This window comes from Talpa occidentalis, unplaced genomic scaffold (assembly GCF_014898055.3).
Source record: "Talpa occidentalis isolate TD23 unplaced genomic scaffold, MPIMG_talOcc4v2.1 talOcc4.18, whole genome shotgun sequence".
In the NCBI taxonomy this organism is placed as follows: Eukaryota; Metazoa; Chordata; class Mammalia; order Eulipotyphla; family Talpidae; genus Talpa; species Talpa occidentalis.
Window position 1 is genome coordinate 743676 of NW_023601851.1, and position 14064 is coordinate 757739.

General features: G+C 39.6%; 1 protein-coding gene across 3 annotated transcripts in view; it reads left to right on the forward strand.

The window, feature by feature from the left end:
- The window catches only part of LOC119250668 (lysine-specific demethylase 5D-like), a 38447-nt gene extending 31615 nt beyond the window's left edge, over positions 1–6832 (forward strand). For 2 of the 3 annotated variants that reach the window (XM_037518328.2, XM_037518330.2), the window contains exons 20-27: positions 501–859; positions 1594–1732; positions 1936–2115; positions 2271–2408; positions 2584–3183; positions 3453–3525; positions 3658–3857; positions 3963–6831. In XM_037518328.2, the coding sequence (XP_037374225.1) occupies positions 501–859; positions 1594–1732; positions 1936–2115; positions 2271–2408; positions 2584–3183; positions 3453–3525; positions 3658–3857; positions 3963–4316 (2043 nt within the window). In that variant the 3' untranslated portion in view covers positions 4317–6831. Of the gene's footprint in view, positions 1–500; positions 860–1593; positions 1733–1935; positions 2116–2270; positions 2409–2583; positions 3184–3452; positions 3526–3657; positions 3858–3962 lie in introns of all 3 variants that reach the window. The other variant, XM_037518329.2, reaches the window with a different exon arrangement.
- Positions 6833–14064: the final 7232 nt, after the last annotated feature.

A 14064-nucleotide genomic window follows, 5' to 3' on the forward strand; every position in this document is an offset into this window, starting at 1 on the left:
GAGGCCTGACTAGTATAATCCATAGTAACATACATTAGCAAAGTCTGAAATAAAAGAGAAACTTGAGAACCTGACTGTTAGTAGTTCTGTTATAATGTATCTTTCTTAGAAGCTGTGGATATGGGTGGTCCAATGATAGATGACTATTATTATATCCTTCCATATAAAGATACTAAGCAGAGGACTACATTAAAGTCTCATGCTTGGCATTGGAGAATCTGAAGGAGGTAGTAACATTTATTAATACTATATAGCCTCAAGAAGCCTTCTAAGATAAAATGGTTTTAAGAGTAGGCCTTGAAAACTAATTTTTAGTAATCAAAGAAGCAGGCTGCTCTGTGGTAAAGAAAGATCTTTGTTAGCATATCCAGTTTTAGGACATGATTGAAGCTTTCTGTATTCAATATGTATGTCTGTGAGAGAAGATGGAGAGCAGAACTACATCAATTGTTTGGTATTCTAGATGGCAAATATTCTCTCCTTTTATGCTATTTTTGCAGGATGTCCTGGAACAGGTAGAAGCCTACCAAGCTGAGGCACAGGAGGCCCTTGCTTTACTGCCTCCCAGTCTAGGGAAATTGAGGTCCCTGTTGAAGAAGGGGCAGCAGCTGGGTGTGGAAGTACCTGAAGCCTATCAGCTCCAGCAGCAGATGGAGCAGGCCCGATGGCTGGATGAGGTGAAGCAAGCATTGTCTCCTTCAGCTGAGAGGGGCTCCCTACTCTTCATTCAGGGGCTCTTGGTTACAGGCGCCAAGGTAGCCTCCAGCCCTTCTGTGGATAAGGCTCGGGCTGAACTTCAGGAGATGCTGACCATTGCAGAACGCTGGGAAGAAAAAGCCCATTTTTGTCTGGAAGCCAGGTGAGGCCTAGCTTTTCCCCATATGGACATTGCAACTCTCAGAGTTTGAGTGTAATATTAGTATGGCCTTAATGCATGACCTTGGTAGCAGACTACCATTTATACATCTATTAAATTGGAAAGGATTTGTGTGAAATGTTGTCCAATTCTATAGATATGCTTATTTTTTTTTTATTTTAATATTTTCTTCTGGACTTATTCAGAATGCTCTGTGTGTGATAAGCAGCACTTTTTTTAAATATTTATTTATACAAGAACTGGGGTACAATCATAGGCATGGGAGGGTGAGAGAATTCACCAGAGACAAAGTGGGGAGCAGAACAGGCAGACAGCTGGAGGACACTGCTAAGGGGAGCAGCAGGCGAGGCAGGAGAGGTCTGCTGCACCCTGTGGGTTTCTCCCTGGTCAGCCGGGAATCGAACCCACGATTCCTGTAGATGCTGCGGACAGCGTCGCAGCATGGCACTCAACCACTGCGCTACCAGGGAGGCCCAAGATAAACCTGTTTTAAAGGTAATAATTGAATAAATATCCCTGCAATGAGTTAATTCTCAGATCAGAGATACTAAACCTGAGACATACCCATTTCATTGCTTAGAGTTCCTCAGACTTGGGACATTGTTGTTTACTTAACTCTTGATTTTTTGTGATTTATGTTCTTGGCAAGAAAACACAAAAAGTGTATATACTTGCATGTACCATTTAAGGATAGAATCCTGTTTTCGATATTTTAGGCAGAAGCATCCACCAGCTACCTTGGAAGCCATAATCCGTGAGGCTGAAAACATCCCTATTCACCTACCTAATATCCAGGCACTCAAAGAGGTCCTAACTAAGGCACAGGCTTGGATTGCTGATGTGAATGAGATCCAAGTAAGGACTTGTTCTCCACTTCCTTATAGCTGCATGCAGGTTAGAAGACAGTTCTACCTTATATTTTTTGACTTCTGCTATAAGGCAGAGGTGGCAGGTTGAAAGTTCTGCAGGTTGAAAGTCTGTATAGTGTGAAACTTAGCACAAGTCTAGACATAATAGTTTACATAATTAAACTAAGTTTACTCTTCTGACTGACTCAGAATGGTGACCACTATCCCTGTTTGGATGATTTGGAGGGCCTGGTGGCTGTGGGCCGGGATCTACCTGTGGGATTGGAGGAGCTAAGACAGCTGGAGCTCCAGGTACTGACAGCACACTCATGGAGGGAAAAGGCCTCCAAGACCTTCCTCAAGAAGAATTCTTGCTACACGTTGCTGGAGGTGAGGCCTGAAATCTTAACTCACAGTCTCTACCCCCGGCCTGAGTTATGATGTAGGGCATATGAAAACATAAAGGTTTTGGGAGGAGAAAAGAATGTGTGGGAGTTACAAAAATCCTAGTCATTTCCTGCACCCTACCTTCCCGACTGTTTTAGGTGCTCTGCCCATGTGCGGATGCTGGCTCAGATAGCACTAAGCGCAGCCGGTGGATGGAAAAGGAGCTGGGGTTGTACAGATCTGACACAGAGCTGCTGGGGCTGTCTGCGCAGGACCTCAGGGACCCAGGCTCTGTGGTAAGGAACTTAGGCCCAGAGGGGAAGAGCCTGGCATAAGTGTCTGACCCGGGTGACCATGAACTGCTTGTTCCCTGAGCCTCGTTTCTCTGGGTTTGGGAGTGGGGTCTTAATGTGGCAACATAAGGGAAGGGCTGGGCTGCTGACCTACTCTTCCCTGTCCTGGGCATGGCAGATCGTGGCCTTCAAGGAGGGGGAACAGAAGGAGAAGGAGGGTATCCTGCACCTGCGCCGCACGAATTCTGCTAAGCCTAGTCCCCTGGCATCATTGACCACCGCCTCCCCTGCAAACTCCATCTGTGTGTGTGGTCAGGTGCCAGCAGGGGCGGGAGCTCTCCAGTGTGACCTGTGCCAGGACTGGTTCCATGGGCGGTGTGTTTCAGTCCCCCGCCTCCTCAGTTCCCCAAGATCCAGTCCCAACACATCCCCCCTGTTGGCCTGGTGGGAGTGGGACACCAAATTCTTGTGTCCACTGTGCATGCGCTCACGGCGCCCACGCCTGGAGACCATTCTGGCACTACTGGTAGCCCTACAGAGACTACCTGTGAGACTGCCGGAGGGTGAAGCCCTACAGTGCCTTACAGAGAGGGCAATGGGCTGGCAAGGCCGTGCCAGGCAGGCTCTGGCCTCTGAGGATGTGACTGCTTTGTTGGGAAGGCTGGCTCAACTTCGCCAGCGACTGCAGGCTGAACTCAATCCCGAGGAGCCCCCTATCTACCCTGCAGCCCCTGCCTCTGACCTTATCAGAGAATGCAGTAGCAAGGATATGCATAAGGTAAGCTGCCCACCCCAGGTTTTGTCTGTAAATTTCTATCTTCTAGCACTATCCCTATTTCGATCCAAGCCTAGTCCCTGATCTGTCATTTTTATTTGGTTCAGCCTCACTGCCCTGTTTTTGTATCCTTTCCAGATATCTAGACTGCTTGCTATTGTCAGCCTGTCTTCCTCCTCCAGGAGGTGGAAGGCTTAAGATTGGAGATGAGTGTGGAGACAAATAGCCTGCTCTTTTCAGTTGTTCCTACCCATTTTTGCTTTCCTTGCTAGGTCCAAGGGTTGCTGAAGAAAGGGGACTATATGAATAATCATGAGAAGATAGACCCCTCTGGGCAGGATTCAGGTAAGAAAGACTGGTATAATTGTATAGACTGGCTGACTTGGTACCTAACCCAAGTGGGCCTCAATTCTGTAAAGCTGTTGCAGATAAAACCAGGAGCAATTTCTAACCTAACCTGTCCCCACAACTCTGCAGGCATGGAACTGCTGTCGTCAGTACTGCAAAAATTGACTGGCCCTGTCTTAGAGCTGCCTGAGGCTACCCGGGTTCCCCTAGAGGAACTCATGTTGGAGGGAGACCTCCTTGAGGTGACTCTGGATGAAAACCTTAGTATCTGGCAGCTTTTACAGGCAGGGCAGCCTCCAGACCTGGAGCGGATCCGCACACTTTTGGAGGTGAGATGAGTCATGAGCAGAGCTAAGAGATTAGATTCAGCAGGAAAGGAGCAGAGGCCTGATACTACCTCTTTTAACTACTTTCTGCTTATGTTATGATTGTAGCTGGAGAAGCCAGAGGTTCAAGGAAGTCAAGCAAGGGTCCGGGCCCTGGACAAACGGCGGCGGCTACGGAAAATAGATCTGGGTGGAAAAAGTGAGGAACTTGTCCAAGAAAAACTAGAGTCAAAAAAGGCTCGGAGCTCAGGAGTTAAGTCTGAAGAGAGTCGAGAGAAAGAAGAATTTGAAGAGGAAACAAATCACGAAAATAGGTTCCTGACATACCCTACAGACCATTGCCTCATCTTGAAAGGAAGTCAAAATAGATTACAAAAGAAGTATTCGGATTCTTCATCCTCTTTTCATATTTTAACTAACCCCTTGCTGCACCTGTCTGACTCTCAGCAACAGGAGTTATGAGAGCAATACTTTTTTTTTTTTTTTTTTTTGATTCAGTGCCTCCTGAACTTCTCCGGTTCCTACTCTTTTCTATATAGAATTTGTTGCTTTAAAATTTTAGTATCTAGTATTTTAAGGTCATCTAAGGACAATGCCTTATCTCAATCTTCCCCAAATTGCCATGCAGGTAACATCACTAGCACTAGTATGGAGTGTTTCCTAGGCCTTTTGTGTTCTAGACTGGGACAGGTAAAACTTGGGAATTATAGCTCATTTTCTTCCTCTCTGCTTTTTCATATAACTGTGAAAGCATTTTGGTGCTTCAAGGTTTCTTAACTTTCATTCTACCTCCTTTTCTCCCCTTGGTTCACATTGTAAGAAAAGACATGTGATGTGATTATATTAAAACCAAAAGGAAAGAGCAAAACAGATTTTTGCTTTAAGCTATTTTTAATTTTTTTCAAAAAAATAAACACTCTGGGTGTGTTTTAAAACTCTGAATCTGACTTGCACTTCTTGAATTAGAGAAGTGAGTGAAGGACTAAAGTTGGGAAGTCTAAAGACATAATTTTAAAATCCATGTTTTTATTGTTGGTGTAAGGGGCATTCATTTTTATGTTAAGATTTGAGATTTAAGTTAGGCTTGATGTTCACTCTATGGATGTCCATAGTTCAGCAGCATTTACTGAAAATTATTTTGTTCCCCGACAGAAAGCTTTTTCTTTGTTGAAAATCTGTTACTTTGACTTTTGCGGTGTGTGTTTTTCTTTTCCATGATTTATATCTGTCCCTTTAGGAAACATTCCATTATTTTGATTACTGAAACTTTGTAAGTCTTAAAATACACAAAATTATTCTCTCCCTTAATTAAAATAGTTTAAGCTGGCCTAATGGCAACTTTTTCCATATGTACTTGAGTCATAAATTTTAAGACTTGAATTGTTACACTTCTGTTTTCTTTCAGTTGATCATCTGATTTATACATACAAGAATTCAGTGAGATTAATGCACAGATTTCTGAGGCAAAATTAGTAAAACACCATTAACTTACGCTGTATCTCTTCTCTCAGTGACACAGAATGTGTATTTCAGTTCCTCTCAGTGGATTGTCAGTGTGGCTTGAATCTAGTAATCATGTTTTAAAACTCAGTGGAGTTCCCTAATTTTCTGTTGACACTGTTAGTGTTGACCTTGCTATTTCCGTATAAAATACAATGCCACTTATCTTCATGTCTCACTTTTGTCTATTCCGAGGCTGATATTCAATCTTGTTACTGAGAAACTTAATTTTAGCCATTGCCAAAGTGGTAACTTTAGCTGTCAACAAACAAAAATTATCGGTCTGCATTCTTGGAATCAGGTAAAATAAAGTCTAACTTTATTAAAATACAAGGATTGTTTTCTGAACTTCCATCTTTTGTTTTGCTCTGCAAGCTTAGCATAAACCTGTGATTCTCACCTGTACCCTCTGAAAATACTTTATCCAAAGAAATCTTTTTGTTTCAATTGAAGGAACATTGTGTTGTAATACAATATATAAGCTCCAGGTGCAGAGCCCTATAGCTTAACATTTTGTACACTAGATTATGATGTGGGTTTTGCTTTTTTAACACAGCATCTCCTCCCTTTACCTGTTTCCTTTTACAAGTTTGCATATGCATCTCATCATTTGAGAATTACTGTGTAGTGAGAAATACACTGATAGAGTGAAAAAGCTGAAAACTACATTCAATAACCTCTTAAGTACGAGCCACAGAATACTTGTTTTCAATAAGGGGAAAATACAAAGTCAATTATGTACCTTTTCAAGGGTCCCTCTGCCAGTTAGGGTGTATAGTTTAACAAGCAAGTTTTACCATAGCTGAAATCAAATACAGCATTAGGTTCTGAATATAACTGAGTCAAGAAAGATTTTTAGCAACAACTTAATTTCTGTCATTTAGTTTTCTATAATAGTGGTTGAGGATGATTCAGAAACTTGAATGTTGATCTGGAACTCAAAAACTGCCATTACTAAGCCATCAAATTGCTGTATGTAGATCAGTAGATACTCAGTTTCCATTTGACAAAAAATTCATAAACTTGTGTTAAGTTCAGAAGTTCACCATTGTCAACATAGCAACTTATCCAATATACAATGAATAACCAAAGATTCTATAAATACATTTTCAGGTCTTCGTAAATATCAGCTCCACAAATTTCTACCAGCAATGGCAGTAATACCAATATACGCTTTGGTTTCACTTTGTATTAGCTATAAAAATATTCTTACCTATTCACTCCATGTTATTAATAAATAATAGAGAACTATTAATAAAGGCTTCTTAGTTACTTCCAAATGACAGTGGCATCCAAAAGAAAGAAAATAAGCACCTTAAGGAGGAAAATGCACTGGGAGTAATGTTTTCAACTCTATCTGTTGAATGCCAACTTATGTTTATTTTATCTGGACACATTTCTTCAGCTACTGCTTGTATGAATACAATTTTAACTCCACATTGGTAAATGTCTGTATTTGGTTATCAAATGAGCCATCTGGAATACATTAGTTTTGATACTACCTTCTTTTCTTCTGAAGAAATGCTGTCAAATTCTATGTAAAGACCTCCCTGGTGGCACAGGGGTTAAGTCTCATTTACTATCAAGCTATCTATTGCCAGCCACTGCAGCCGAGTTGGATCCCTAGGCCAGGGAGGCCCAGCAGCCCTCTCCTCTCCTGCTGCTCCCTCTCAGCAATGTATTTCAGCAGATCCACTTGTTCTACTCCTCACTCTCTCCGGTGAGTCTTCTCATCACCACCCCCATGCTCCTCTGGCTGACACACCACTTTTTCTTAAGATTTATTCATACTAGAACTAAGGTACAGCCAGAGGTGTGGAGGGTGAGAGGATACCCCAGAGACAGTGGGGAACAGTACAGGCAGACTAACTGAAGTACACTGCTGAGGGGAGCAGCGGGCGAGTCAGGAGAGGCCTGTTGCGCCATGTGGGTAGCTCCCTGGCCAACCGGAGATTGAACTCATACTGCAGTAGCTGGGAGAGCTTCACAAGTTGCGTCTTAACCACTTGCACCACCAGGGAGGCCCAACAGTCCACTTCTATGCATAAATAAATCAATCTTCAAAAGAAAATATTTAAATTTTTCTTTTCTCATCATCCTGTGGATTGAAAATATTGCTTAATCTGGTAACAATATACATTTTATTACGTATTTATACAAGCACTGGGTATAGTCAGAGGCGCGGGAGGGTGAGAGGATTCACCAGAGCCAGAGCGGGGAGCAGAGCAGACAGAAGGACCGAAGTACACTGCTGAGGGGAGCAGCGGGCGGCAGGAGAGGTCTGCGCGCCATGTGGACCCTCCTCTGGTGGCCGGGGAGCAGCCGGGGATCGAACCGGCACTGCAGAGGTTGCGGGCAGCTTCGCAACCCAGCGCTCAATCTGTGCCACTGGGGAGGCCCTTATTACATACATTTTTTAAAGATTTATTTATTCATACAAGAGCTGGGGTACAGGCCAGATGCATGGGAGGGTGAGATGATTCACCAGAGACACAGCAGGGATCAGAACAGGCAGACTGACAAAATACACTGCTGAGGGGAGCAGAGGGCAAGGCAGGAGAGGTCTGCTGCGCCATGTGGGTTGCTCCCTGGATGGCTGGGAATCAAACTCGTGCTGCAGGGGCTGTGGACAGCTCATAGGTTGGGTCTTGTCCCCTATACCAGGAGGCCCCAACATACATTCTTTAACAGCAATTATGTCATTGTACCAAAAACAATGCCATTTCACTTAAAAAATGCAAGCAAATATCTACCATTTGGCATTGTTCTTGTATTGGATTTATACATGTTATATTAGACCCTGTAGCAATACATACAGCATATGCAATATCGTAATTTAAAGCTATGACTTGTGAGCCAAGCAGGAATGCAAAGAAATGAGAAACCCACAGACTGTAACTACTCAGCTAAAATGAGCATGGTTGTGTGGCAGTATAATTTTTGATCATACAATTAAATTTCATAGATTATCATGTGGTATGACACAATATGACATTTAAAATTAGAACAGCTGGTGGCTAACTCATAGTTGTAGACCTATGCCTTGATCTATTTAAAAGGATATCATTGAATCTGGTTGAACTTGTTCTCAAGTCCAGGTTTCTAAAGCCCCCTCATTTTCTGCTACGGTCGATTCCATTCTAGAACAGGACTTCTTTAGCTTTTCAGCTTTACTTTTATCCAATGTCCATGGTTATTGGTCACTGTTTTCCCCTGCAGCTCTCTTAGCTTACCTACACATAAATGAAATGTAGTTTTTCTTGTCCCTTCAATTGCTTATGTCAAATTCTGCTGTTTGTATTAGATACACACACATATACATAAACCACTCTTCTCATATCCTCCATGTCAGTGCTGGCAGTGCGGTTTCCTTCACCTCCAAGACTCTTTTGTTATATAAATAAACCAAGAACAGCTTCTGTGGTTTTAATTTCTAATTTCTTTACTTTTTCATGGAAGAAGTTCAAAATCTGTTGCTATAATCAAAATTTTGTATGTAGAATATTTTTAAGAATAGGCCAAACAAGTAGCATATAGCTAAATACATTCATAAACCCTGCATATTCTACCATCTCCTTGCTGGCAAAAAAGAAACTTTTGGCTCCAAGAGCCATTTGATGCTCCACTATCTGAAATCCCTTCAGGTTTGTTGAATATCATCATGTCTTAATTTTATCAGATTCAGCATCTGTCTGGCTACTACTGTACTTTTTCAATCTGTGAGGGCATTTTCTGCTCATAAAACCCTCAAGTTCTCCTAATAAAGCATGTTGTGTCATTGCCTTTCAAGGTACTATTACCACTTGAAAGCCCCTCAATCCCTCAGTCTTCTACCAACAATCTGTTGTCATCATGTTTCTTCCAAAAAACTGGTCACTTCTATTTCACCAGTCAGCCTGCACTTCCTTCTTCTTTGCCACGGTTACCTAAATGATCCAATCTGCAATCACTTGAATGGTTCCTCCACTGTTAATTTTCACTGCATTTTAGAACTTTAGTTCAGGTTGGTGCCAAACTTATTTTTTATGTATGCTGTTCATTGCATTTGTCTTAAACATTTCAGCAATTCAGACCATTCCTCCTTTATATAAAATCCCAACTCCACTTGTACATCCTCAAACATACTCTGATCTCATTCCACATGTGTCTGCTATTGAAAGGGCAGTTGATAATCATAAAATCTCAAACCATATAGCCTCTTCAAGACTCCCTACTGCACTGCTTCACTAAAATCATGGGCACTGTCTTCCCTTCCCTTTTGGATAGTGGAAGACAAGGGGATCACCTAGAGGGACAATATCAGCACTTTGGCTTGGGACCTACCACTCTTGAGCAGTGGCTCTACCAGGAGAGTTTTCCCCAACAGGTGACACACTGTGGCAAATTGTGGTATTTATGATGTTACTGGGAAGTCAAAGCAAAGGTGGCCAAGGTGAGTTGGTGCCCTATAAGAGATCATCAGCTACTTTGCTGGGGTGGATCTAATTGGGCTAGAGTGCAGGCTAGGCAAAGACAGCCTACAACTATGATCTTGAGTTGCCCTCAAGCCAACTGACAGCCTGGCCCTATATAAGGTGTCAGGTATTGACTGTGGTAAGAAAACTCTTGTCCCCAACACAGGCAGCAGTGTACTCTGGGATCAGATTTGTCTATGACATACCAGCAACTGAATCCTGGGGAGATTTTGTATGCGTGGGGGTCATGAAGGAAACAGAATTGCCAGCACTTAGAATTAACAGCAGCACAACTGCCTGTTTCATACAGGCTCCTCTTGACTCTTGCTCACAATATACTGAACAAATCAAAACCTTTAGCCACCTAAAATACTTCCAAGAGTAATATCTCAGTGTCTGAGTCCAGTTCAAGTTTCAGCATTCAGTTTTAGGAGCCACCAGAGAGCTGTTTTCTTCTCTATAGCCTATAGCACGTATTTAGGTCTGGTATTGGTTAAATAGTGAGGTGGTTCAAAGAAAGTGAGACAGGATCTATTTCTTGTCCTCTATGATGTGGTAGAGTTTTAAAACGTCAACTAGAACTCTGGCAGAGTGGACAGGGGCTAGAATAAAGCCTAAGTTTGGAGAAGGCTACTGAAAAACAGCATGGAAATTCCTTTAAAAACTAAAGATGTAAAGCTAGCAGCAAAGGCCCAAATAGATTACCCTCAGTCCAGTCACACCCAGAGAAGACCCACTGACTCAGCCATGTGCCTCTCTCAAAAAAAGGAGAGATGGTAAAACACAACAAATGGCAACCTAAGTCCTCAAGAGAATATTACACTACAGAGAAAACATATCTCCGGAACCCAATCACATACATGAAGGACCTGTTATTCCTATCAGATAAAGAATTCAAAATGATTATAAATAAACAAGCTGACTAAAGACAGTAATTAAACTCAGAAAAACAAACAACTATAGAGTATTTCATAGCATGGGTACACCACATTTTCTTGTCTGTGGATGAACTAAATATTTAGGTGGCTTTCATTGTCCTGTTATTGTAAATAATGCCAGGATAAACATTTTGGATTTTAAAACAAAGATATACAAGGGGAAATGTTTATATATATATATATATATATATATATATATATATATATATATAAATGTACTATGTACATTAGACTTAATGTACTATGTACATTAGACTTAACTATACAATATCCCCTTGTATATCTTTGTTTTAAAAGACAAGTGCTATTTGGATGACAAAAAATTGCAGTAAATGTATGTGACAACCAATCTAATGTATTTAGAAAAGAGTTTAAAAACACATGAAGATGGGCCTCCTCTGGTGGCACAGGCAGTTGAGCACCGCGCTGTGCAGCTGTCCACAGCCTCTGCAGCGCCAGTTGGATCCTGGCCGGCTGGCAAGGGTCCACATGTCCTGTGAACATTTAATGATAAGTATTTTTGTGTGTTTGGAATATTATATCAATGTTAAGCAGATGTGATCAAATAGCATGTTAGGCTATTTTGTCCTTTATTTTCAGAATAGTTGACCAGTTTATTGATAATGAGTGGTGCTGAAATCACCAATTGTATTTTACACCAGAAAACAGAAATAATGTCTTTATATATATCATATATATAATATATATGTATTATATAAATATATAATACATTATATATAATATATAATATAATATATAATATATATAATACATATATTATATATAGAGAGAGCAATATGATTACCTCCATCTATCACCTCTATCATCATACTTCTGGTGGTGAGAGTATTTAGATCTAATCTCTTATCAACTTTGTAAATTTGGCAACTATGCTCAATATGCTGTCTATTAAATCACCAGAACTTACTCATATTCTAGTTGTAAATCTGTACCATTAAATAGTAACTTACAAATCAATCCACCCCAGTCCTGGTAACTATCATTCTACTGTTCTTATGAAGTGTAACTCTTTAAAGATGTCACAAATAAGTAAAATATCACACAGTATTTTTTTCTTCCTTTCACTTATCTCACTTATCATGGTATTAGCACTTAAGAATTATTCATATTACAATATGGCTGGATTTCCTTCTTTCCCATGGTTAAATAAGTCCAATTCCAAATGTTTTAACTCTCACCCTTTTTGTGTTTTGGACCTACAGCATATGTTCTGTAGAAAATTTACTAGCAGCTAATTCATGTTTTTGCTTTTTATATAGCTCTGCCAATCTTTTTTTTTAAATCTTTATTAACACTGTAATTCAGACTTCTCTTTTGATCTGTTTTAATGGATAATTTAATCCATTTAATTACTAATAATTACATTTAATTACTGATAAGGAGGGATTTATTTCCATAACAAATCTTTAATTTTTTAATGTAGATATTTAACTCATTGGCTCTCTTCTTCCATGTTTACTTGAATTTTTTTTGCAGTGAAAATTGACATTCTTTTCTCATTTCCTTCTCAGTTTGCTTTTGCATACCTATAGCTATTTTATTTGTTGTAATGGGGATTTCACTTAACATCCTAATGCAACAGCTTAGCTTAGAATTATACCATGTTAAATTCAATAACAATAAATTATTACTTCATAGCTACAGTTCTATCTATTGTAAAATATATTACAAAATCACATTTTTATATATTATGTCCTGAAAACATAAACTAATATTCTATTAAATTTGTGGACAGGGCACAACAGACTTCAGTGAAGAATTATAAATATATGCCTTGACGGCAGTGTGGTGATATGAATCCAAGGACATGAGACCTATATCTGAAGTTTATACAATGTTGTAAAACAATGTAACTACCATTAAAAAGAAATTCTTCTCTTCAATTATTGTAACAAAATATGGAGGAATAAACAAAAATTATAGTAATGTTAGCTTGTAGGATAACTGCCTTTTTGAAAAGTTGATTAATGTCTGGAATCATGTAGAAAACAAAAATGGGTAATATTGTTAGAGTAATAGCAAAACAAGACTCAAATTACTAAAATCAGAAATACAATGAAGACTGATGCTAAGAGATGTAAAAAATATTAGAAAGTACTATGCACCAACACATTGATAATCTAGATGAAAAAAAAAATCCTCAAAACCAGAATACCTATCAATAATTATGAAGAAATACAAAATCTGAATAGACCTATAAATTCCAAGGGGATTGAAAAGTAACCAAAAAAAATCTCTTTCAAAGAAAGTTAAAAACCAAGTATAATTTATGAATATTGACACAAAATTCCTCAGCAAAACATTAGCAACTGAATTTGTCAGGATACTAAAAGGACAGTACACCATGAACAAGTGGAACGTAAGGATGTTTCAACTAAGAATATAAATCACTATAACATATTGCATAAGAAAAAGATTCTATATGATCTTCCAAATTCATAAAGAAAAATCGTTTGACAAAACTCTACCTTTTATAATTAAAGATATTCAATAAAATATAGATAAATAAGTTTCCTTAACATAAAAGCTACTCATGAAAACACACAACATTCTCAATGGCAAAGACTAAAAGAATAAGACACCACACCTATCAACACAGTAGACTGAAAGTTGTAGTCAGAACAATTAGGTAAGAAAAATTAAGCAAAAATTACAAGGATTTGTTTGCAGATTATGTGACCTTACATGTATAAAATCCTAAAAAATTTACTAAAGAAGTAGAAACTAACAAAGTCATTTGACAAATAGAGAATATCAAGCTGACAGACAAAAATTAGTTGGGTTTCTACATACAAAAGTAAACAATTAAAAAATTTCATTTGTTGGGCCTCCCCTGGTGGCGCAGTGGTTTAGCGCTGGGCTGCGAAGCTGCCCGCAGCCTCTGTAGCGCCAGTTCGATCCCCGGCCGCCTGCAAGGATGCAAACTGGCGAGCCGACCTCTCCTGCTGCCCGCTGCTCCCCTCAGCGGTGTATTTCATCAGTCTGCCTGTTCTGTTCCCCACTCTGGCTCTGGTGAATTCTCTCTGTGCTTCTGACTGTACCCAGTGCTTGTATAAATAAATACATAAATCTTTGAAAAAAAATAAAAAATTTCATTTGCAATAGTAGCAGAAAGAATAAAATACTTAGGAATCAAGAAGATGAGAAAATTTTACCATAAAAAAAACCACACAACTAAAAGAAAAAACATGGAAACAAATTTCATGTTCATTCTCTGGAAAAATTAATATTGTTAAAATGGCCATAATGCCCAACACCATTTACAAATTTGATTTTACTGCTTTCAAAATCTCAATG